We start from the raw sequence: 26,256 nt of genomic DNA, 5'->3' as shown, positions 1-26,256 counted from the left end.
TTTTTTTAAATGTTTTATTTATTTATTTTTACAAAGAGGGGAAGGGAGGGAGGAAGAAAGGGAGAGAAACATCAATGTGTGGTTGCCTCCTGCACACCCCGAACTGGTGGTCCAGCCTGCAACCCAGGCATGCACCCCAACTGGGAATTGAACCGGCGACCCCTTGCTTCACAGGCCAGCGCTCAGTCCACTGAGCCACACCAGCCAGGGTTTATGGTGGTTTTTGAGGGAGGAATTTGATGTGAAGAATTTTCAGTATAATATTATGTTTTGAAACTTTCTTTTTGGCAATTTGTAGATATAAATACAGTATTCGTACAAATATTTATTGTTACATGAACTTAATGCAGATGTCTAAGAATATGTGTTTATGTCAGGGAACAAATATTTGATATCTATTTTTTGCTTTAGATTCTGGAACTGAAGACACACTTTGGACAGAAAAGTATCAACCACAGAACTCCAGTGAACTCATAGGCAATGAGCTAGCTATAGAAAAGCTGCATAGGTTGGTCAAATTAAGAAATGGTTTATGAATCTAGTTTTTTAAAATTTTATTCTGAAACCTAAAAGTTATAAAGTAATACATTATATGGTAAAATCTTAACAGAAAAAAGTACAGAAGAATTATAAGTAAATATCTGTCTCTTTTTCCTAGAGGTAAACCACTCTTAAAGGTTTCTTGTAAAATCTTTCAGAAGATGTTTTTACATACATTAGTTTCTTCTTTCCTAACAAATGGGGTCACATTATTACTAATTCAAGTCCATAATCTCTTTTTCTATAATTTTCACATCCAAAAAGTTCTGAAAACTGGAAGTGTGTTAATTTTATTACATAAAGTTATTTGTGGTGTTTATTGCTCTTGCTTATAGGCATTCATACATTTTTTAAAATAGAGATAGTAAGTGATTGTGGATGTACTGCCACAGACCTCTTTAGGGCTATGATGTAAGTACATGTACCAAATTACTATCCTAATATCTGAAAAATTCTGAATTCTAAAATCCATCTGGCTCAAAGGATTTCATATGAGGAATTGCACCCCATAACAAGAGTTAACACCTTGAGCTTGGCACTGTTCTAAGTACTTGCATTGTTCTTAGCTCATTTAGTCCTTAGAACTATAGTATAAGTACTGTTGTCTTTATCTCATAGATAAGGAATGACGCCTAGAGAGGTTGAGTATTTAAGGTCACACAGCTGGAAAGGGATGGAGCTAGAATTTAAACTCAGGTGGTCTAGCTCCGGACAAGTTAATCTTTCTTATATTTAGCATTGTATGTTAGACATCCTCCATGTTATCACACAGTCTACCTAGATTCTTTTTAGTTGCTGGGTATTGGTGTCTCATATGGCTATAACATATGTATCTTTTCCTCGACTGTTGTACTTTTAGGTTTTTCCTTTTGTGGGCTAATGTAAACCATGTTGCAGCAAGTATCCTTGTACATATAGTCTATCTATATCCTGTGAATTATTTTATTAACATACATTTTCTTATGGCAGTTGGTTGAAAGACTGGAAAAGAAGAGCTGAATTGGAAGAAAGACAAAATTTGAAGGGAAAAAGAGATGAGAAGCAAGGTATTTTGAGTCATTTTTTTCCCATTTGAATGACGTTTTAGAATTATATTTGCTAAAAACTTCTATAAAATATCTTACTCATATTTTATATTAAGTGTTCTAGTTTTTGCACATTAAATTTTTAGCATCTATGGGTTTGGTGAGGTAGGATTGCTGCTTAAGCAACTGTCGTTTTATATGCATTTGAATAATATTTCAGATCTGTCGGATAGCATTGACTTTAAAGGCAGTTCAGACGAAGAAGAGAATCGTCTTTGCAATACTGTCCTCATAACAGGGCCAACAGGCGTGGGAAAAACAGCCGCAGTGTACGCTTGTGCGCAGGAGCTCGGCTTCAAGGTTAGTCACAGCTACAGTGGAGCAGTGTCAATGCAGTAATTACCCTTGAATTAAAAGAGAACATAAACCATTCTGCCTTTTAAAATATATTCTTTCTGTAGATATTTGAAGTAAACGCTTCTTCTCAGCGCAGTGGAAGACAAATTCTATCTCAACTAAAGGAAGCTACTCAGTCCCATCAAGTAGACAAGCAAGGTGTAAACGCACAAAAACCTTGTTTTTTTAATAGCCACAACATAGGCAGGTCACCAAGTAAGTAAATTATTTTGTCACACCCTGTCGATAAAATAAAATCTAGGGGGAAAAATTGATAATTAGCATTTTTTATTTTATTTTTTATTTTTTTTAGAACCCTCCCCCATCACTCCCACTCATGACTTTTTTTTAATCCTCAATAAAAACATAAAAATGTATGTTTTTATTGATTTCAGAAAGAGAGGAAGGGGGAGAGAAAGAGAAACATCAGTTGGTTGCCCCCCATGCATGCCCCAACCAGGGACTGCACCACAACCTAGGTATGTGCCCTGACTTGGAATCGAACCTGCAAACTGTTGTTGTATGGGATGATGCTCCAACCAACTGAGCAACCCTGCCAGGGCCCGCCCAAACTTTTTAATTATTTATTTTTAATTTTAAAAGAGATTTTATTTATTTATCTTTAGAGAGAGGGGAAGGGAGGGAGAAAGAGGGAGAGAAACATCAGTGTGTGGTTGCCTCTCACACGCTTCTACTGGGGACCTGGCCTGCAACCCAGGTATGTGCCCTGACTGGGAATCAAACCTGCCACCTTTTGATTTGCAGGCTGGCAAATAGTCCACTGGGTCACACCAGCCAGAGCATAAATATTTTTTGTAGTTGATTTTAGAGAGAGAGGAAGGGGGAGGAATGGAGGGAGAGAGGGAGGAAGGAAGAGAGAAGCACCAATTTGTTGTTCCACTCATCCATGCATTTCTTGGTTGATGCTTAACATGTGCCCTGACCAGGGATTGAACCGGCAACCTAGAAAATGCTCTAACCCACTAAGCTATCCGGTTAGGTCTCTTTTTAATTTTTAACTGGGCTGTTCTAAAAATAAAAATAGTGTCAAGACTGTCGTAGAATTTTAATCCTAGAATTTACTTTAATAGGTATCTCTAATGGATAAGGACTTTCTAAAAAGCATAACCCGAATATCATAAGTAGACCAAATAAGATTAACTACATACCTTAATGTGATCTAATATACAGTTTAGTTTTCTAATTTTTCAAATGGTTTGTTCAAATCAGAATCCAAACATGGCCCTACATCTTACATTTGATTAGTGTCTCTTAAATTTTTTTAATCTGTTACAATTCTTTAACCCTTTTCATATCATTTAGTTCAAGAGAATGGGTCATTTGTCATAAAATTTCTCACATTCTGGATTTGGCTTGATTGTATCTTCATGGTATTAATGTATTTCTCTTCCTATATTTCTTGTAAACTGGCAATTCAATCTGTTCCTGATTAGACTCAGTTTCATTTTGTGGTAGCATACACAAAGATGGGTCTTGTGTACTTCCTGTAACATCACAGCAGGAGATACATAATGGCTGGTTATCCCACTTTCAGTGATATTAAAATTGACCAACAGGGTGGCTCAGTTGGTTGGAGTGTTGCATGCACCAAAATAGTTGCAGGTTTGATTCCCAGTCCGGGTGCGTGTATATAAAGGTGACTAATCGATGTTTCTTTCCTCTCTTCTTTCTCTTTGTCCCCCAGAGCCACTGATCTCTATCCCTCTCTCTTCCCTCCCTTCTCTCTCTCAAATCAGTAAGCATATCCATAGGCAAGGATTTAAAAAAATTGATTGATGATTTGTTTTCAGTCTAATCCATCCATTATAAAGTTCCCACATCACTCTCTTGCGTGATGGTATTTTGTAGCCATTAATGATCTTTTGTTTACTAGAATCATTATTTCATTAGGTGTTAAATAATGGTGGTTTTGTAATTCACTCAGTGTGTCTCAATTAGTTAGAATTTTAAGAAGCACTGTTCCTCAGCCACTATTTGGATACTTTGAAATACAGTGTGTGTAGGAAAGGTATGAGAAGTGCTTCATTCTTTCCTTTCACTTACCAGGTTAGCATGTTGGTGCCCTCGTAATCTCTGAATTGACCAATGAGTTTTTGTATAGTTTTGGGGGGGGCATTATTATGAACTCAGAGACTTGTATGCATTTACTGTGTATCAGTCCTTTGTGTTCATTTTTCTTTGCTGCTTTTAAGATTTCCTCTTTATTACCAGTTTTAAGCAATTGTAATATACATTGGCCTAGTTTTCTTCCTGCTTCATATGCTTGGGGGTTTGCTGGGCTTCTTGATACATTTATATATTGTAATAATGTTTGCCATTGTATCAATAATTCACACCTCTATCATATTAAATAATTATTGTTTCTTTTTAGTGGTTGGAATAATTAATTATAGCCTCTTAGGAAGTTTAATGATTGTAATACATTATTATTATATATATATTCAATACACTATGCATTAGATCTCCAGGATTTATTTACTTTCATTGTAAGCTTATACCTTGGAACATCTGTCCTATTTCTCTACCTGTGTCCCCCTGGTAAAGCACCATTTTACTCTTTTTTATGAATTTGGCTTTTTTAGATTTCATATATAAGCAACATCATATAGTACTTGTTTTTCTGTGACTTCTCATTTAGCATAATGCGCTCAAGGTCCATGCATGTTGTCATTAATGACAGGATGTGCTTTCTCATGGTTGAGTAATCTGCTAGGTGTGTATATCAGATCTTTATCCATCCATCCTTTTATGGGCAGTTAGGTTGCTTCCATATCTTGACTGTTGTGAATAGTACTGAAATAAATATGAGAGAGCATATATCTTTTTGATACCCTATTTTTGTTTTCTTTGGACATATACCCAGAATTGGGATTGCTGGATCTTATGGTGCTTTAATTTTTTTTTAAAGATTTTCATTTTGGAGAAGTGTCTATTCAAGTCCTGTGATTATGAGTATCTTAAAGTAAAAATTGGAATGTATTTTCTAACAATAATCTGGACTGATGCCAGCCCATGATCAAGCAATCCTTGATCTATGACAAAGGTAGAAAAAGACAGAGTAATGAGGGTTTTTTTAATAAATTGAAATCTGTTCAATATAAATAAACATTTTTTGTTCTAAGATTATGCATTTCAGCTCTGGCTGGTGTGGCTCAGTGGATTGAGCACTGGCCTGCAAACCAAAGGGTCGCTGGTTTGATTCCCAGTCAGGGCACACGCCTGGGTTGCAGGCCAAGTCCCCAGTAGGGGATGCATGAGAGGCAACCAACACATTGATATTTCTTTCCCTCTCTTCCTCCTTCCCTTCCCTTCTCTCTAAAAATAAATAAATAAAATCTTTAAAAATAGTAAAAATAAAAATTATGCATTTCTTTCCTTGTGGTGTTAAAATGTCCTGTTTTTATGAAATTATGATGGCTGATAATTTTTTCAAACTCAAAGTTTTTGAAACCCTGTAATATCCAAGAGATATGATAAAATCTGTGGAGATAGGGGGTTCAAAAAAGAATAGGACGCAGTTGTGGAAGTGTATCCATATGACAGAACGTGCAGAAGATTCTGTTGCGAGGCCATGTGATAGTGAATAGGGCGTGTAAGGACTGCATCAGGGGCCTTACATGGAAGAAAAGTATATGTTCTAGAATAAAGGCCTGGAGTTTTCAGCTTCTGAGGGGGAGGGATTACCCATTATTTTTAAACTTTGTGTCCATTCTCCATAGCATCTCTAGAAAAACACATTCTGTGTTTGCAATATTATTGTATTACAGTGTTAGGCAGAAGTCGGCCAACAAAATTCTGTAACATGCTCAGTATGTACTGTTAACACTTTTTCTCCAGGCTTTTCTGAGCTCACATAGGTATAGAGAAAGAGAATGGAGAGATTATGAATATTATTTGCTTCAAGAATGTATATTTCTTTGAAAAAGAGTGTCTTTTCCAAATGACTAATTTTACCTTCTCTACTGATAGACTAAAAATACAGTAATATTTGACTATTGAGTATTTGAATGTAAAATGAAAGAAAATTTCTACATCTGTGATTTATAACTGGTAAGAATAGAAATATAAACTGTAGATAACTCCATCTTTACTATTTATTTAATTTTTAGAATATTTTTTAAGTGTAATTTGTTTTTGGCAGAAAAATTCAGTTCCCCTAAGAAAGTTATTACATCACCAAGGAAGCTTCCTCCACCATCACTACAAAGTACTGGAGCAAAGCGAGCACTTCCACCCAAAACTTTAGCAAATTATTTTAAAGTGTCTTCCAAGACGAAAACTAGTGAAGAAATAGGAGAACTTCTGGAAAGTAATAAAGGTAAGACATTAAATTGACAAAGTAATTCTAACATTTTTAATACTAATGACCCCGATACATAAAAATATGATCTTATTCCATGAATTCCTATTGCTATTTATTAAACTTCAGCTATGCTGAAGGTCTTTCATAAAGAACTTTTGCTATTTTGTTTCAGTTTTGCTAGAGGATGTCAGTTTGAGCTTATTCTGTGGAAATATCCAGTGTTCTGTTAGAAGTTAATTTTGTGTAAAATATTAATATTTTATTTATGCAGGAATCAAAAATTTTTTTGAACAGAAGCAAATTATTCAGACTAAATCTACAAACGCAACTAATTCAAATGCGAAAGACTATGGAGCCGAGGAGCCCAACCGGAAAAATGCAACATCTCTCATTCTTTTTGAGGAGGTAGGCAGTAGGCTTACAGAGGTATACATTCCTGATGTCTCATAATAAAAACTTACTCTAAAGATTACGGTATATGTTACTATAAATTACTGTAAGGTAACCAAGAAAATCAGGAATACTTACTTGGATCTATTTGAAGTTAAAGCAAATGAAACTGTCAGCCATAGAAGAATTATTCATAAAGATGATTAATGATACCCAGGGTTACTAATTTTTTTCAATATTTTTATTTTGAGTCATACTTACCCAGTGATAGGTGACTGCATTTCTTTGGTTTTAATGTTTGATTATTTTTTTTTACTCTTTTAATGTTGTAAGACATTGGAAGATTTTGGCATGGGTTGAATTCACACCATTCATAAATTCAGATATTTTGTCTCTTAACAGACATATAATATATCTACTAAGTATACGTAATGGCTATCCAGTAAGTATATTTTTACTGAGTACATTTATGTTTTTCTTAGGTTGATGTCATTTTTGAAGAAGACGCTGGGTTTTTGAATGCAATCAAAACATTCATGGCGACAACTAAAAGACCTGTAATTCTTACTACAAGTGGTAGGTAGCAGTGGTTTTACAACTAATTACTTTTGATGAAAATATTTCAGAAAAGCTGATTTTAGTTAGAAATGTTCCTTTGATAGTCTGCTAGTAAATTAAATCCTTTTTTCTAAAATGAGGAGGGTTCTAGATCATTTTTTAAACTAAGAATTATCTACATTTACAGTTGATTGGAAGCCTTGAGCAATTATAAAATTAATATAATGCCTTGCACCCTGACCAGTGTGTATCAGTTCGTTGCACGTCGTTCTCCAAAGCGAAAGGTCACTAGTCTGATTGTGCTCAGGATACATCCCTGGGTTGTGGGTTCAGTCCTTGGTTGGGTCGCATATGAGAGGCAACTAATCAATGTTTCTTTCCCTCACTTTCCCTCTCCCTTCCTCTCTCTCTAAAAATAAATAAAATGTTTAAATATATATGTGTATATATATATGTATGTATGTCTATGGATATGTATATATAAATACCTTGCAAATAGTGATTACTTAAAAAATGGGTACTACTTTGAATCACTTTGTTGAGTGTTAGATACTTAGGTATCTGACAATAGCCTAGAATATAGATATAAAGATATATGAATTAGTGAGTGAAGAGGTTTTGGAAGGGAAAATAAAAGATTCTTCTCTTGACTCTTCCTCATACTATAATTAGATCATTGTGCCTTATTTATTGGTCAAAATATTTTATGGAACCCAATCTGTCTGCAGTTCCTTAATACTGAATTTAGCCATTTCTTTTTTTTTTAATTTTTTTATTGATTATGCTGTTACAGTTGTTCTATTCCCCCTTTCATTCCCCTCCACCCTACTCCCCCATCCCCACCATTACCCCCCCTTTAGTTTATGACCATGTGTCTCAAGTCCTTTAGATTCTATATTTCCCATGCTATTCTTGCCCCCCCCCTTCTATTTTCTATCTACTGTCTATGCTATTTATTTTCTATACCTTCTCCCCTCTTCTCCTCCTCCCACTCCCCTGTTGCTAACCCTCCATGAGATCTTCATTTCTATGTTTCCACTCCTGATCTAGCTGTCCTTTTAGTTTGCTTTCGTTTTAGGTGTGGTTGTTAATAGATTTGAGTCCCAGTTTCCTTTTCATTGCTATTGGTGCCCTTTGCAATTCCATTCATTTCAATTAGTTTCGCCTTCATATATTTGTCTAATTTGTGGCTATAATCAACCAGTTCTGTGAGGATCCTGATCACCAGTGTTTTAAACTGTGCGTCTGAGAGTTTTGCTATTTCTTCATTGCTTAGATCTATAGGCTCTGGGGCTTTAAGATCTTCCTGTGACATTTTTGGTCTGTTCCTGCTCTTTAAGTGTGAGAAGCGTCGCCTTGGACTCCCAGGTCTCTGGGTTGTGACGCTGTATGTGGGGGCGTGGTCAGAGCGGGGAAATGGTGATCCCCTCTGCTGTTTCTTACAGCTGGGTGAGGAGCAGCGCCTTAGGTGGTTCCCCTGGGCCGGGCCACTCACAGTCTCTGGGTTATGACGCTGTATGTGGAGGTGGGGTCAGAGCAGGGAAATGGCGGCGCCCTCCACTACCGCTTGCCGCGGGGACCCGCCGGCCCGGTCCAGCTGCCCACTCCCTCGCCTGTCCACCTGCGCACAAATGCGCGACCACAGTCAACACGCAGCACCGCTCCTCCGCTGCCTCCCCCGCGGTCGCTCGCCTGGTTACTCTCTGGGTTGCTCACTAGGTCCATCCCTGCGCCTGGATTCCGCGTGTCTGGATTCCGCGGCCTGAGTCCGTCTGACCGAGTCCTCCTGTGCAACCCCGCTTCACCAGCCGCTCGTTTCGCCCCTTACCGGTCAGGCTGAAGAATTTGTTGTTAACGGACTTTCAAAAAGTTCAATTTTCCGTGTTCTGGCTGTGTTTTCTGTTGCTAATATTTAGTTGTCTCTAAACTTGGTTGTGTGAGAAGGCACGGCACATCCACCTATGCCTCCATCTTGGCGGAAGTCTCCTGAATTTAGCCATTTCTTAATTTCTGATAACACACCTCCCTGATAATATGGAGTTTTGCAGATTTTAGCTAAAGTAAACCATCATCACATGGACAAAGTCAGTCCACCTTCTTAATCATAAGCATTCAAGGTTGAATTTTAAAACTTACAATACATTAGTATAATTCAGTGTATTGTATTATTGTTTCCTAGCCCTGGTTGCGTGGCTTGGTTGCAGGTTCAGTTTCCAGTCAGGGCATATACCTTGGTTGCCTGTTCCATCCATGTTGGGACGTGTATGGTTAGGCAACCTATCAGTGTTTCTCCCTCACATAGATGTTTCCCTCTCCCAATCTTTGTCTGTCTGTCTGTCTCTCTTCCTTTCTTTTCCCCCCATTCCCCTCTCCCTTCTTCTCTCTTTAATCAATAAAACATATCCTCTTGTGAGAATTTAAATTTTTTTTAATTGTTTAATATTTTTCATTGTAAATATTTAGTATAATATTTCTGATATGGATTACTCTAGGAAAATATGTCTATGTTAGACTCCATTTACAAATTAATGGCCCATTTGAAAATTAATGATTATAATATAAAAATATTGATAGGGCACTGGTTGAGTAGCTCAGTTATTTGGAGTGCTGTCCCCAAACTCTTAAGTTTGTGGGTTCAATCCCTGGTCAGGGCACATATGAGAAGCAACCAGTGAATGCATAAATAAATGGAAAAACAAATTGATATTTCTTTTTGTTTTTCTCCATCCCTCTCTCTAAAAACCAATTTAAAAAAAGAATTTGTTTTTAAAACAATTTAAAAAATAAAAATATCGATAAAAATCATAGTAATCACAAGTTAAATGGTTGTTTACTTAAAAGAGCATAGCTGCGTTAGGTCAAGATAGAAAGTCCATTTTTATTGAATAGTTCCATGATATTTGTTTTATTACTTATGAAATACAGAATGTTTTTATAGAAAAAGTGATTTATTGGTCACCATGTGTTAAAATTTTTTTTTCTATAGATCCAGCATTTAGTTTAATGTTTGACGGCTGCTTTGAAGAAATTAATTTCAATACTCCTCCTGTGGTAAGTTTTGAATTTTGACAATCATAAATTATATATGATAATTATATGAAAACCTGGTTTACTGTGATAGTTATAATTTTAAAATGTGGTCACTAAGAATATGTTCAACTTTTTTAAGGAAACTTCTGGTTATTGTTTTTTATTTAAAAATAATTACCAACATTCAACTATTCAAATTTTTACTAGATTCTAATGTTCATTGTTTTTTATAGTAAGAGTACTTTATTGAAGTTAAACTTACATAGTTAAAATGCCCTTAAGTATACAATTTGGTAAGTATTGACATATGTAAACCTTCATGTAACCATCACACAGATCAAAGTATAGAACATTTCCTTTGCATCCAAAATTTCCCATGAGCCCTTTTTTAAAAAGTCAACATTCCCCTCACCAGAAATAACCACTATTCTAATGTTTATTAACTTTAGTAGTAGTTTTTTTATTATGAAATTTTAAATAATGAGAAACATTATGTATCCTTTTACTTAACATTATGATTTTTAGATTTATCCAGGCTATTCTGTAAGTGGAATGTTGAGTCATCTGCATTATGTTATTTGTTTTAACTTTTAAAGAATCTGCCAAATCTCCAATGTATGAGAATTCAAGTAATTTATATACAGTAAAATTCACCCACTTTAAGTGTATGGCTCAATGAATTTTGACAAACGTAGATATAGAACATGTCTATCAAGAACAGAATACTGACTTCCGGCCAAGATGGAGGCGTAAGTGGAAACACTGTGCCTCCTCACACAACCAAGTTTAAAGACAACAAAGTTTTAGTAGCAAAAACGCAACCAAAACACAGAAAATTGAACTGTACGGAAGTCCAACAACAACAAACCATTCAGCCTGACTGGTAAGAGGGGTGGAGCCAGCGGCTGGTGGAGTGGGGTCGGGCAGGAAAGATCTGCTGGACCAACCCAGGTGCGCAGGTGGTAGTTGGTGGATCCCAGGTGCGGGGTGGTAACGGGCAGACCTAGTGAGAACACAAGGTGGCAGGCTGACTGCGGTCACACATTCACACGCAGATAAACCAAGTGAAGGAGCAAGCAGTGAGGCAGCACAAACCAGGGCTCCAGTACCGGGAAATAAAGCCTAAAAGCACCAATTGGAAAAACTTTCAGAGTCAAGGTGCCGGGAGAAGCTTCCAGGCTCACTGAGAGTTCGTTGGAGAGACCCACAGGGTCCTGGAGGGTGCACAAGCCCATACACCCGGAACCAGTACCAGAAGGGCCCAATTTGCTTGTGGGAAGCAGCAGAGGGAACCGAGATCCAAGAGAGAGCAGAGCAAATGCCATTACCCTTCTCTGACCCCGCCCCCACATACAGCATCACAAGCCAGTGACTTGGGTTGACCTGCCCTGGTGAACACCTAAGGCTCCTCTCCTCAAACATAACAGGCGGGAACAGACCAAAACATCATGGCTCAAGAAGAACAGCTCAAAGCCCCAGAGCCAATACATCCGAGCCACCAAAAGATAACCAACCTATCAGATGCACAGTTCAAAACACTGGTGATCAGGATGCTCACAGAACTGGTTGATCTTAGTCACAAATTAGAGGAACAAATGAAGGCTAAACTAATTGAAATGAAGGGAAATGCACAGGAAACCAATAGTGATGGAAAGGAAACTGGGACTCAAATCAAGGGAGTAGACCAGAAGGAAGAAAAAAACGACCAAACAAAAACATGAAGACACAAGAATTGAAAAAAAATGAGGAGAGGCTTAGGAACCTCCAGGACATCTATAAACATTCCAACATCTGAATTATAAGGGTACCAGAAGGGGAAGAGGAACAGCCACGAGTGGAAAACTTACTGGAACAAGTAATAAAAGAGAATTTCCCCAATCTGGCAAAGGAAATAGACTTCCAGGAAATCCAGGAAGCTCAGAGAGTCCCAAAGAAGTTGGACCCAAGAAGGAACACACCAAGGCACATCATCATTACATTAGCCAAGATTAAAATGAAGGAGAGAATCCTAGAAGCAGCAAGAGATAAGGGGACAGTCACCTACAAAGGAGTTCCCATCAGACTGTCAGCGGATTTCTCAAAAGAGACCTTACAGGCAAGAAGGGGCAAGAAGGGGCTGGAAAGAAGTATTCCCAGTCATGAAATCCAAAGACCTACATCCAACATTGCTCTATGCAGCAAAGCTTTCATTTAGAATGGAAGGGCAGATAAAGTGCTTCTCAGATAAGATCAAATTCAAGGAGTTCATCATCACCAAGCCCTTATTATATGAAATGTTAAAGGGACTTACCTAAGAAAAAGAAGATAAAAAAGATGGAACAGTGAAAGGACAGCAAACTCACAGTTATCAACAACCACACCTAAAACAAGAGCAAACTAAGCAAACAGGTAGATAAGGAGGGAACTGTAGAAATGGAGATCACATGGAGGGTTAGCAACAGGGGAGTGGGAGAGGGAGAAGAGGGGAGAAGGTACAGAAAATAAGTAGCATAGATGGTAGGTAGAAAATAGGGGGGAGGGCAAGAATAGTATGGGAAATACAGAATCTAAAGAACTTGTGACACATGGATATAAACTAAAGGGGGCAATGTGGGGGAGGGGTGTGCAGGGTGGAGGGGAATGAAGGGGGAAGAAATGGGACAACTGTAATGGCATACTCAATAAAATATATTCTTTTTTTTTTTTTAAGATTTTATTTATTTATCTTTAGAGGGGAAGGGGGGAAGGAGAGAGGGAGAGAAACATCAATGTATGGTTGCCATTTGTGCGTCCCCTGCTGGGAACTGGCCTGCAGGGAACCGGCCTGCAACCCAGGCATGTGCCCTATCTGGGAATTGAACCACAATCGTGTGGTTCGCAGGCCCACGCTCAGTCCACTGAGCTACACCAGCCAGGGCAAAATATATTCTTAAAAAAAGAACAGAATACTGTTTCCCTGGCCATTGTGGATGTGTGGCTCAGTGGATTGAGTGCCGCCTATAAACCAAAGGGTCACCAGTTCAATTCCCAGTTAGGGCACATGCTTGGGTAAGGGCCAGCAAAAGGCGACCACACATTGATGTTTCTCTCCCTCCCTTCCCCTCTAAAATAAATTTTAAAAAGAACAATATTATCATACCTCAGTACTCATCGGCTTCAAAACTAGTCAAACCCTGTACTCACTGCATTTTGACAAGAAAAAAAATGATGTTTCAGCACTTGGCACTTGATCAGGACTCATGACACTTGCATGAGTCATGCCATGGGAAGAAGGAGGAGAAACTAATTGAAGAACATGTGTGAATGACTCACGGACAACATGTGGTGTTGACTGTGGGAGTCAGGTATGGGATGGGCAGAGGAGGGCAAAAGGGGAAAAATTAGGACACCTGCAACAGAATAACGAAAAAATCTTGAAAGAAAGAGAAAATGCTTCATCCTTTGGTACTCATCGGTTTCAGCATTTGTCATGAGTTCTGGAAAGAATTAATGATGAGTCACGAGGTACCACTGTATTTTCATTATCTCAGAAAGTTCCCTCGTGACCCAATGTATTTTTCTGTCACTATCATTTTGCCCACAGAATTTCATGTAAATAGAATCTTAGGTATTTTTTGTTCAGTTTCTTTTTTAAAATTTATTTATTTTTAGAGAGAGAAGGAGGGAGGAGGAGGGGAAGAGAAAGAGAGAAACATCAATTTGTTGTTCCACCTAATTATGGTGTCATTAGTATGTTCTTCTTATGTGCCCTGACCTAGGATCGAATCCACAACCTTGGTGTGTTGGGATGACACTCTAACCAACTGAGCTACCTGGCCAGGGCTTCTAGTTTCTTTTACAGAACATAATGCTTTTTCAGATTCATTCACGTTGCCTATGCCAGTAGTTCTTTCCTTTTGATTAATGAGCAATATTCTATTGTATGGATATACTTCACATATATGAATATGTGTTGTCATAGTCACCTGTTGATAGATATTTGGGTTGTTTCCAGGTAAACTACTGTTAAGTAAAGTTGCTAAATACATATTTATGTAAAAGCTGAATGATTATGTTAAAGTCCTTGGGCATTTGTTTCCATTTCTTTTCCTTAAATTCTTAAAAGGTGGAATTGTTGGTCCAATTAACACAAGAGCCTAGCAGACTGTTTTCTAATGATTTACATTCCTGCCAGCAATGTAAGGGCATACAGTTGTTTTTTACATACTCAACAGAAGTTGGAATTATCTATGTTTTTTATATTATCCATATTAATAATTATGTGTTGGTTTCTCATGGCTTTAATTTGCATTTCCTTAATGACATGATGTTGAGCATCTTTTCATGTGTCCATTTGTCATTCAGATCTCTGATGGAGTATCTGTTCAACTCTTTGCCTATTCTTTACATCAGTTGTTTGTCTTACAGACTTTTTATATTCTGGACATAAGTTTGCATTGGATATTTGTTTTGTAAATATTTTCTCCCAGTTTGTGGCCTACATTTTCTTTTCTTTTCTTTTCTTTTTTTTTAAAGAGTGGAAATCTTTAATTTTAATCAAGTCCAGTTTACCAAGTTATTTTTTTAGCGATTCATGGGCTTTGTATACTATTTGAGAAATCCTTACCACACACAAGCTTACAAAGATTGGTTTTAGAAGTTTTATAGTTCTGACATGTAGCTCTTTGATCTATTTAGAGGAAAATTTTGTGTGCAATATGAAATGGAAGAGTCATTTGTTTTCCCAATAGATATCCAGTTGTTTCGGCACTGCTTGTTGAAAAGACAACCTTTTTTTCCAGTTTGTCATAATCAATAGACTGTGTGTGAGTCCATTCTGCTCTGTTTACCCATGTGGAAACATGATGTTGTCTTGATTACTGTAGCTCTTCAACAGATCTTGAAATCAAGGGGTGTAAGTTCTCCAACTGTATGCTTTTGCAAAATTGTTTTGGCTATCATGTCATTAATTTCTCTTAATTTTAGAAACAGTTTGCCAATTTTTGTAGTTTATTTTGGTGTTTTGATGGAGATTGGCATTCAATCTACAGATCAATTTCAGGAGAACTTACAGTTTTACAATATTGAGTTTTCTGCTTCAAGAACAGTTTATTTTTTAGGAGACCAGTTTAATTATTTCAGCAATGTTTTATAATTTTCATTGTACATACCTTGCACATATTTTGTTAAATTTTGTTCTAAATATTTAATGTTTTTTGATGTTATTGTAAGTTACATTTTAAGATTTCAATTTCAGTTGTCTATTGCTGCTATATAGAAATAAATTGAGATCTGGCTGGTGTGGCTCAGTGGATTGAGAGCTGACCTGCAAATCGAAAGATTACCAGTTCAATTCCCAGTCGAGTCATATGCCTAGATTGTGAACCAGATCCCCAGTTTGGGGCATGTGAGAGGCAAGCAATGGATATAGCGTTGCACATTGATGTTTCTCTCCCTCTCACCCTCTATTTCCCTCTCTCTAAAAATAAATAAATAAAATGTTTTTAAAATGTAATAAAAAACAAATTGATTTTATAGCCTATTATCTTTCTAAAATAGTTTATTCTAGTAGTAGATTCTTAGAATTTTTTATTATCACTACTTTTTTATTTCTTTCAAATCTGTACTTTAATTTTTATTTTATTTTATTTTTTTTAGATTTTATTTATTTATTTCTAGAGAGAAGGGAAGGAGAGAGAGAGGGAGAGAAACATCAATGTATGGTTGCCTTTTGCACAGCCCCTACCGGGGACCTGGCCTGCAACCCACACAGGTGCCCTGACTGGGAAATGAACCCACAATCCTTTGGTTTGCAGTCCGGCACTCAATCCACTGAGTCACACTAGCTAGGGCTGTACCTTAATTTCTTTTTGCCATATTGCAGTGGTTAGTGCCGTTGTACCTTCAATACACTGTTTAGTAGAAGTTAGAGTGGACATCTTTGCCTTGTTCCTGATATTGGTTGTGTATTTTCATAGATGCTCTTTATCAGTTAGATGAGAATTTCTATCATGAATAGTATTGAATTTTGTCAAATACTTTTCTTGATCTTTTGATTCAATCATGTAGTTTATCTTTTTAAATTCTACTATCATGGTGAATGATGCTGGTTGATTTTTGAATGTCACACTAGTCTTGTATTCCTGGGATAGTATGGCCATGATGTGTTACTGACTTTACATATTTCTGAATTTCATTTGCTCATGTTCTGTTATGGATTTTTGTGTCTACACACAAGGATTTTGGTGTGTAGTTTTCAGGCCATGTGAGCTGGATTGGGTCATAGTTTTTGTAGTTTTCTTAAAGAAAAAATATGCATGTTCAGCATTTCATAGTGTATTTAGCATTAATATTATAGAGAATATTTAGCATTAATTTATAGAGAATCTAAACACCTTGCAAAAGTATAAGTCTATTTACCATCCTTCTTTTACAGTTTGGTTTTCAAGTACTTTACATTTATATATATTGTAAATTCCCAAATATAATTCTTGGATTTATTGTTTTAGCCAGTCATGTGTTTAAAGAAACTACAGGGGTAAAAAGTTAGCTTTTACATTTACCCATACACTATCATTTCTGGTGTTCTTCATGCCTTGCCAAAGACCCAAGTTTTCTTTAGTTTTCTCTTCAGATTTAAGCACTTTATTAGCAACTCTTATAGAGCAGGTCTGTTGGCATTAGATATATATTAGGTTTCATTTAGCTGAAAATGTCTTTATTTTTAACTCATTCTCAAAGGATATTTTCCCTAGATATAGAAATCTGGGTTCTTCATTTTTCCTTGAGTCCTTGAAAGGTGTCATTCCATTGTCTTCTGTCATCATTGTTTCTGGTTGTGAGTCAGTAATGTATTCTTTCTTTCTTCCGGGGGATGTGGTGGCTCATATGTAATGTCATTTTTTTTTTTCCGGATGCCTTTAACTCTACTTTTCATACTACCTGTTATGTACCTACATTTTATATTTTTCATGTTTTTTCTGCTTGTGGTTCTTAGATATCAATAATCCTTAAATATATACTGTTTCTCTTACTAGGGACATTTATACATATTTTTTCAAATTTATTTTATGCCCATTTTGACTCTTTTTTCATCCTGGGAATTTAATTACAGGTATTAGACATTTTACATCTTCTCACATGTCACTGAGGCATACTCTTATCCCTTTCCCAGTTTTTCTTATTGCACTTCTGATATGATCATTTGTATTGATTTATCTTCAAGTTTATAAGCACTTTTTTCCCTGCCACTTTCATTCTTCCATGAGGCTCATCCAGTAAAATTTTTATTCTGATGGTGTGGTTCTTAGTTGTATAATTTCTGTTTGCTTCTTCTTTATAGTTTCTGTTTTTCTCTGAGATTCCCTATTTGTTTGTTCTTTATGACCATGTTTTCCTTCACATAGTTTTACTAGCTGTTTTGTTTAAAATTTTTTGTTATTCATTGATTTTAGATAAAAAGTGGAAGGTGGGGGAGAAGAGAGACATCAATTTGTTGTTTGACTTATTTATGCATTCATTGGTAGTCCTTTTATGTGCTCTGACTGGGGATTGAACCCTTGGGCTTGGTGTATATGGAAGGATGCTCTGACCAACTGAACTACCCGGCCAGGGCTACTAGCTGTCCTGAAAGGGGGTGAGGGATTATTCTTTTCTCCAAGTGTTGACTTCCCTTTGGTTTTCCTCTGCCTTTGATTACTCTCTTGTGCTTTCAGGTAGTTGGGTTTTTTGAGTTGATTATAGAGTTCATAGTTATTTTTAATAACAGGGTTTGTCTGATAGTAGGTACTCCCTTGATATTGAAAGCAGAATTGCATTTTTGTGGACAGCAAAAGTCTCAGAAGAGTCCAGTCATAATGTGTGTGTATATACTATGTATATACATAATGTGTGCCAAAGGTTTCAAAGCAGAACGTTTTTTAATTCTTATTGACTATAAAGTAAAAATGCTAGTAGTCCTATAAAATCTGTGAAATGTAAATACAATTTGTTTTAGCTTTTCAAGGCAAAAAGCTTTCCGTAAACATTGATGGGAAAATAATTGTATATGTTTTGCTGTTTTATAAAAAATATTAAAACAATATTAATTTGTAACAGTAAATGAATAATTTTACTTAGTCCATTTACCCCAACAAATCACTTGTTTTTCAATTTTTTGTTTTTCTTGTTTACCTACTCATATGCTTTTATTACTGCATTGATACAGTTCTCCAACTCTGGTTTTGAAAATTATATAATAACATTTTCAGTATTATTACAGTATTTATAGTAATAATTTTAATGGTGGTAAAATATTACATCAAAGTGTACCATTATTTAATCCTAAGGGATATTCTCAAGGTTTAATAAAATTATCTCCAGGGTTCAGATCTGAGGATCTTCATAAAAGTTGCCTTGCTGTTTTAGATATACACAGTGAATAAAATAAGTATATTGCTTTTAATATTTTTCTTTATATTTTTGCAGCTCGGTTTCATTCTCAGTAAATGCTTAAGATGTGAATTTTAGCAAAAATTTTTTAGACACGTATTATAGATGTATTTCTATTAACTCTATAATTGACCATGTTTCTCTCCTCTCCCTCTTTTTTCCGCAGCTAAATGTTGCCAGCTATCTACAGATGATCTGCTTAACTGAGAATTTTAGAACTGATGTGAAAGACTTTGTAACGTTATTAACTGCAAATACATGTGATATTAGGAAAAGCATCCTTTACTTACAATTTTGGATTAAAAGTGGAGGTGGACTTTTAGAAGAAAGGCCATTATCCCTTTCTCGTAAGTGATCCATTATAACAGATTTTTCTCTGATGGGACTCATTGTTAAAATATATACTATATCAAATATTTAAAAGATTATAATAATTTTTGAGCATCCATGTATTACATTAATCTTAAAAATAAACATACAGCCCTGGCTCATGTAGCTCAGTGGATTGAGCACAGGCTGCGAGCCAAAGGGTCACCAGTTTGATTCCCAGTCAGGGCACATGCCTGGGTTGCAGGCCAGGTCCCCAGTGGGGACCACGTGGGAGTCAACCACATATTGATGTTTCTGTCTCTCTTTCTCCCTCCCTTCCCCTCTGTCTAAAAATAAATAAAATATTTTGAATATATAAAATTAAAAAAAATACATATGTCACTTTTGTTGTTGAAAAGCTTTATAAACATTACGTGTAAGTTAATAGAATTAAAGTGAACCTAGAACAAATTGTTACTTATACATTTATAAATATATAGTTTCTTATGAACAAATAGAATCCTATTATTTAGCAACTTCTTTTATCACTATTTAAAAGAATTGGTGATTTTCCCACATATAAATTATTTTTATGTGATTGCATTGTAAGGTCCCTGTTAGGTTCCTCAGTAGTTTATACTTCAGTTTTTCCTGAGAACCTTATCATTCAGAAATGCTTTGTTTTATGATTGATCTTCAGTCATCATTACCTAATTCAAGTCACAGACATTTATTGAGGACTTTCTCTGTGCCGGGTCCTGTGTTGACATAAATAAGACAAGGTTCCTTCCCTGAAGAAGTTCTAGTTCTTCTCCATGCGGTTTCCATGCTCCATTGTCACAGTTCTGTAGGCACAGATCCTGCTCGGGGCAATACACAAATATTTAAACACAGTCAAAGTGAAGTTCTGTAGTATTAATCCCATATCGGTTTTTTCTTTAATTAGTTCAAAATTTTAATATATTGTCCTGGCTGGTGTAGCTCAGTGGATTGAGCGTGGGCCTGCGAATCAAACAACCGTGGTTCGATTCCCAGTCAGGGCACATGCCTGGGTTGCATGCCAGTTCCCAGCAGGGGAGGCACGAGAGGCAACCATACATTAATATTTCTCTCCCTCTCTCTTTCCCTTCCCCTCTAAAGATAAAGAAATAAAATCTTTAAAAATTTTTTTTAAACTTTGTTTTTTTTAAAGATTTTATTTATTTATCTTTAGAGGGGAAGGGAAGGAGAGAGGGAGAGAAACATCAATGTATGGTTGCCTTTCGTGCGTCCCCTGCTGGGAACTGGCCTGCAGGCCGCAACCCTGGCATGTGCCCTGACTGGGAATCGAACCGCGATTGTCTGGTTCGCAGGCCCGCGCTCAATCCACTGAGCTATACCAGCCAGGGCTAAAAAATTTTTTAAAATATATTCTTTTTCAATGTAGACTAGCATGTAATTCAACTTAAGCTGGTTGCTTTTACTATTTCTTGGAAGAAAATATTAAAAATAAGATATGAGCCCTGGCTGGTGTGACTCAGTAGTTTGGGGGTTGTCCTACAACCAGAAAGTCACTGGTTTGATTCCCAATCAGCGCACAAACCCGGGTTGCAGGCCAGGTCCCTGGCTGCAGGTCTGTAAGAGGCAACCGATTGATATTTCCCTCCCTTTCTTTCTTTCTCCCTCCCTCCCACTCTTCCTAAAAATAAATAATATATTTAAAAATAAATTAACTAAAAAAAATTTTTTTAAACATGAAAAATAACCTGGTAATAGTTAATAACTATCACCGTGCTACTGGATATAAAACACTATATACTAAGACTTTAGAAGACACGAACTATGTATGGCTTTTTTTTTTTTTTTTAAGATTTTATTTATTTATCTTTAGAGGGGAAGAGAAGGAGAGAAATATCAACGTATGGTTGCCTTTTGTGTGTCCCCTGCTGGGAACTGGTCTGCAACCCAGGCATGTGCCCTGACTGGGAATCGAACCGTGGTTGTTTGGTTCCCAGGCCCGTGCTCAATCCACTGAGCTACACCAGCCAGGGCCTTGTATGGCATTTTTTTTCCTTGATGACCTTTTATGTTTTGTTTCTTTCTATAAAGAAAAGAAACACTCATTGGGAATTCAAACAGTACAGAAATATGTAAAGTAAAAAATAAAGGATCTTCCTCACTTCTTCAGTGTAGCCACTGTTACACCTTTATGCATATACAAATTTTGCTGCCTACCTATTTAGCAAAATTAACTAATACTATATATATTGTTAAACTACATGATTGATTCACTTGAAAATTTGTCACTACTTACAGTTCTACCATACTCTTTCACAGCTGCATGCTATTGCATAATTGATTGGATATAAGAATTTAATTAACCATCTATTTGGAGACATTTAAGTTATCTTCAGTTAGTCATTAAAGCCTGCAGTGAATATCTTCATACATATACCCTTGAGCATGTCTGTGAGGACTTCTGTTGGAGGGAATTCTAGGAGTGCTGAGCAACTGCTATACATTTTACATTTGTGTAAGTCTGTGTGCCCACAAAGAGTATATGATGGCTCTTTTATGTGTGCCTTTGACAAACTAGATTATCAGTCACATCAACTTGGCAATTTATTTTTTATTTTTGATTATGCCATTACAGTTGTTCTATTCCCCCCCTTTATTCCCCTCCCCCACCATTCTCCCCTTTAGTTTATGACCACATGTCTCAAGTTCTTTAGATTCTATATTTCCCATATTATTCTCGCCCTCCCCCCTATCTATTTTCTAGCTACAATCTATGCTACTTATTTTCTGTACCTTCTCACCCCTTCTCCTCCTCCCACTCCCCTGTTGCTAATCCTCCATGTGATCTTCATTTTATGGTTCTGCTCCTGATCTAGCTGTCCTCTTAGTTTGCTCTTGTTGTAGGTGTGGTTGTTAATAACTGTGAATTTCCTGTCCTTTCACTGTTCATCTTTTTTATCTCCTTTTTCTTAGGTAAGTCCCTTTAACATTTCATATAATAAGGGCTTGGTGATGATGAATTCCTTGAATTTGATCTTATCTGAGAAGCACTTTATCTGTCCTTCCATTCTAAATGAAAGCTTTGCTGGATAGAGCAATGTTGCATGTAGGTCTTTGGGTTTCATGACTGGGAATACTTCTTTCCAGCCCCTTCTTGCCTGCAAGGTCTCTTTTGAGAAATCCACTGACAGTCTGATGGGGACTCCTTTGTAGGTGACTGTCCCCTTATCTCTTGCTGCTTCTAGGATTCTCTCCTTCATTTTAATCTTGGCTAATGTAATGATGATGGCCTTAGTGTGTTTCTTCTTGGGTCCAACTTCTTTGGGACTCTCTGAGCTTCCTGGATTTCCTGGAAGTCTATTTCCTTTGCCAGATTGGGGAAATTCTCTTTTATTACTTGTTCCAGTAAGTTTTCCACTCGTGGCTGTTCCTCTTCCCCTTCTGGTACCCTTATAATTCAGATGTTGGAATGTTTAAAGATGTCCTGGAAGTTCTTAAGTCTCTCCTCATTTTTTTGAATTCTTGTTTCTTCATCCTTTTCTGTTTGGTCATTTTTTTCCTTTTCCTGGTCTACTCCCTTGATTTGAGTCCCAGGTTCCTTTCCATTACTGTTGGTTTCCTGTGCATTGCCATTCATTTCAATTAGTTTAGCCTTCATATGTTCCTCTAATTTGTGACTAAAATCAACCAGTTTTGTGAGCATCCTGATCACCAGTGTTTTGAACTGTGCATCTGAAAGTTTGGCTATTTGAAAGTTTGGCTTAGAGTTATGGGCTCTGGGGCTTTGAGTTTTTCTTGAGCCATGTTTTGATCTGTTCGCGCCCGTTATGTCTGAGGAGTGGAGCCTTAGGTGTTCACCAGGGTAGGGCTACCCAGGTCTCTGGGTTGTGACGCTGTATGTCGGGGGCGGGGTCCAAGGGGGGCAATGGCAGTCCCCTATGCTGCTTCCTGCTGCTGGGGCCTGCATGGTCTGCCTCACTGCTCGCTCCTTCGCCGGTTTATCTGCACATGAATGCGTGACCGCGGTCAGCCTGCTGCCTTGGCACCCTCAATGGGTCCACCTGCTGCCACTCCACACCTGGGATCCACCCAAGGCTGCCTGCCCTCCTGGGTTTTGTGCCCAGGGCGGTCCGGTGGATCTTTCCTGCCTGACCCTGCTCCGCTGCTAGATTTGCCCCTCTTACTGCCTGGCTGAAAGGTTTGTTGTTGTCAGACTTCGGTATAGTTCAGTTTTCTGTGGTTTGTCTACGTTTTTGTTGCTAAAACTTTGTTGTTTTTAAACTTGGTTGTGTGAGAAGGTACAGTGTTTCCACCTACGCCTCCATCTTGGCGGAAGTCCTCCCAATTTGCCAATATAAAAGGTGAAAAAATGAACATCTTAATTTGCATTTCTATGATCACTGGGGAATTTTCACAAGTTTTTTAGATATTTGTATTTCCTCTGTGATTTGTCTATTTATAGTCCTTGAACAAATTGTTACTTACACATTTGTAAACATAGAAACTCTTAATTTTACTAAGTGACCTGCTATTTCAAAATCATTGTAAGCTTTGAATTCTTGCCCTTTTTCTGTTGGCTTGTTTTGTAAGCCCATCACCACCACCTCACTTAACCTCTGCATGCTAGAGATGACGTTTGTAGTGTGTGCTCTATGAATTAAGTACATAAGTGGGGAAAACAAAATGGGGGCATGGGATCAGAGGATGCCCAAGGATCTTAGTATCTAAATAAGTGTTTGTAACCATTTCTTAAAAGTATGATTACCTGAGATTTTCTTTTATTAACTTTGAAGGAGGAAACAGCAAAAATGTACAACCTAATTGCTCTGAAGATGGCCCTGATTCCAAAAATAACCCCAAAAATACTAAAAGGAACCCTAGAGACCTTCCCAGATGTGACACTGGCTGTGTTGATACCTTGTTTGGCCTTAAGAATATTTTTTCTCCATCTGAAGACCTATTTTCATTTTTAAAGGTATTTACAATGTCTAATTTGGAATGTTAAATTTATATTCATTCTTATCTTCTCAACACTCACTCCTGTCTTTTGAATCTTGAGGTCAACTTAAACTTTGCTTATAATTGTTATGGGCTTCAGGTTTCTGATTTTAACACATTCAACCTGTGATAAATGATGCATAGAATTGCCAAAATCCTTTAATAGTATTGAGACTAGAATTTAGAGATATTTCAAATTAAAAAATTTCAGAGAAGTATTTTTTAAATAAATGAGCTTCTAATTATTGAATTGGGGTATATACTAACTATAGAGAATTTGATTCTTCAAATTAAGTGTAAAGTAATATTTTAGATTTATAATACTGTTTTGATTGCTTAAGGGATTGACTGTAGGTTAATAAATTATGAGGGGTAGTGACTTCTTACTTAGAATATGGATGACACTGTTCCTATGGATAGAAAAATGCTTAAACTATGTATCATAACATTTCTTCACTCAAAATTGTTTTTCAGCACAAAATCAAAACAAAAGAAGAATGGCATAAGCTCATCCAGCTTCTTACAGAATTCCAAATGCAGAATGTAGATTTTTTATATAGTAATCTTGAGTTCATTCTTCCATTACCTGTTGACATCATTCCAGAAACAGAAAAGCTCTGTGGCTCATCAGTAAGCATGGACACCAGTGCAACAACAAAACACAAGAACTGCCTTACTAGGAAACATGCTGGAGAGAAGCCATTGAAAAAGTCACAAAAAAAGAAACGTAAGAAAAAAATGGTAATTCTTGATGATAGTGACTTATTTGACACCAAATTGGACTTTTCTGAATTTCTTTGCCTACACGCTGCATCTTCTTCCTCAAATTCAGAAGAAAGCAAAACCAAAGAAAGCAATTCGGAGGCAAAGGAACTAAACAAATGTTTAAAGTCTAATATTGAATCTATTCCTTGTCCTCCTAAAACACCAGCAGAAAAAAAATGTTCTGCCCTTGTTTCTGACTGCTTAAATTCTCTTACAGAGTTCATGGATAACATGTCCTTCTTAGACGCCCTTTTCACTGATGTAGGGAAACAGAAGGAACTTGATAAAAATGACTTTAGTTGGACAGATGGAAAGGTTAAAAGTGGACTTTGTGATGAGTATAGTCTTGAAAGCAGTGATGTGTGGACTTCTCAAAGCTCTGGAGAATTAAAGGCAGCTGTGGAAGCGCTCAGTTTCACTAAGTGTTCTTCTACTATTTCAAAAGCGTTGGAAACCTCCTTGAATTCTTGCAAGAAATTAGGCAGAGATCCAATGAAAGACCTTACTTTTTATGTTTCACAAAAGCGCAATGATGTGTACTTCAGTCAGTCGGCTGGTAATTTAGAGTAAGTCTTTTTATTTTATTTTTTTATATTTCAATAGTAAATGGTAATGAGAAAATTATTAGGTTCTTTTTACAATTTTGAAATGCTGGGCTTTTATTGATATTAATAATGTTGCTTCTAACTACTTAAGTCAGTTGGCTGCTAATTTAGAGTATGTCTTACTTTTTATTTATTTTTTTATATTTTAATAGTAAATGGTAATGAGAAACTTATTAGGTTCTTACTAATTTTGAAATGCTGGGCTTTTATTAATATTAATAATGTAGCTTCTTCACAGCATCTAAGTGAATGCTGGGAAGAAAAAATAATGAGGGACTAGGATGAGTTAGATTTGAGAGACTCTCGTATTTATTTATTTTTATTATTTCTTTATCCCGAGGACGTGCTTATTGATTTTGGGGGAGGAGGAGGGCAGGAGGGAGAGAAACATTGGTCTGCTGCCTCTCACGTGCACCCTGTCGGGGCTGAACCTGCAGCCTTTCAGTTTACAGGACAGGGCTCCTATCAACTGAGCTGCACTGGCCAGGGCTGGGAGGCTCTTGAATGACAGGGAAAGGGATTTGGATTTGCTGTGGCAGACAGCAGGTAGCCATTAGAGATGCTTCAGTATGGGAGTGGTTGATGGGTTGAAAATGATTCTGGAAATTAATCCAGAATCCATTTGATCCAGTCTAGATAAGAAGCAGGGAAAAGGAGAACAGAAGCTGATTGTGTTTGGGATTGTTACATTTTTATCAGGCATTAAGAATAAAAAGTAATGCATTAACTTTAATTTACAGCTGTGCTCAGAAGAGGATAGCAGTCATTAAGAGGGTATTTTCTGGCCGATCTCTTCTGAACCTGGGGACTAGACAAGCTAGTGTAATGGAATACTTGCCGACTCTTCGAAACATTTGTAGGTCCGAGAAGCTAAAAGAACAAGGAAAAAGTAAAAGGAGGTAAAATCTCTCTAAATTTTTAGTTAGCTATT

General features: G+C 36.8%; 1 protein-coding gene across 2 annotated transcripts in view; it reads left to right on the top strand.

Annotated features, from left to right (window-relative positions):
- ATAD5 (ATPase family AAA domain containing 5) overlaps positions 1-26,256 on the top strand; it is a 55,058-nt gene that overhangs the window by 27,742 nt on the left and 1,060 nt on the right. Inside the window, exons 11-23 of one of the 2 annotated variants that reach the window (XM_053657418.1) lie at positions 412-508; positions 1,510-1,586; positions 1,786-1,925; positions 2,027-2,177; positions 2,357-2,440; positions 6,124-6,300; positions 6,557-6,690; positions 7,158-7,251; positions 10,220-10,284; positions 18,818-18,998; positions 23,751-23,932; positions 24,430-25,286; positions 26,066-26,224. In XM_053657418.1, the coding sequence (XP_053513393.1) occupies positions 412-508; positions 1,510-1,586; positions 1,786-1,925; positions 2,027-2,177; positions 2,357-2,440; positions 6,124-6,300; positions 6,557-6,690; positions 7,158-7,251; positions 10,220-10,284; positions 18,818-18,998; positions 23,751-23,932; positions 24,430-25,286; positions 26,066-26,224 (2,398 nt within the window). The remainder of the gene's footprint in view (positions 1-411; positions 509-1,509; positions 1,587-1,785; positions 1,926-2,026; positions 2,178-2,356; positions 2,441-6,123; positions 6,301-6,556; positions 6,691-7,157; positions 7,252-10,219; positions 10,285-18,817; positions 18,999-23,750; positions 23,933-24,429; positions 25,287-26,065; positions 26,225-26,256) is intronic. The other variant, XM_053657422.1, reaches the window with a different exon arrangement.

This window comes from Artibeus jamaicensis, unplaced genomic scaffold (genome assembly GCF_021234435.1).
Source record: "Artibeus jamaicensis isolate MK-2021 breed Jamaican fruit bat unplaced genomic scaffold, CSHL_Jam_final contig_1998, whole genome shotgun sequence".
Classification (NCBI taxonomy): Eukaryota; Metazoa; Chordata; class Mammalia; order Chiroptera; family Phyllostomidae; genus Artibeus; species Artibeus jamaicensis.
Note: the sequence above shows the minus strand (reverse complement) of the source record. Positions and strands in the feature narration are given on the sequence as shown.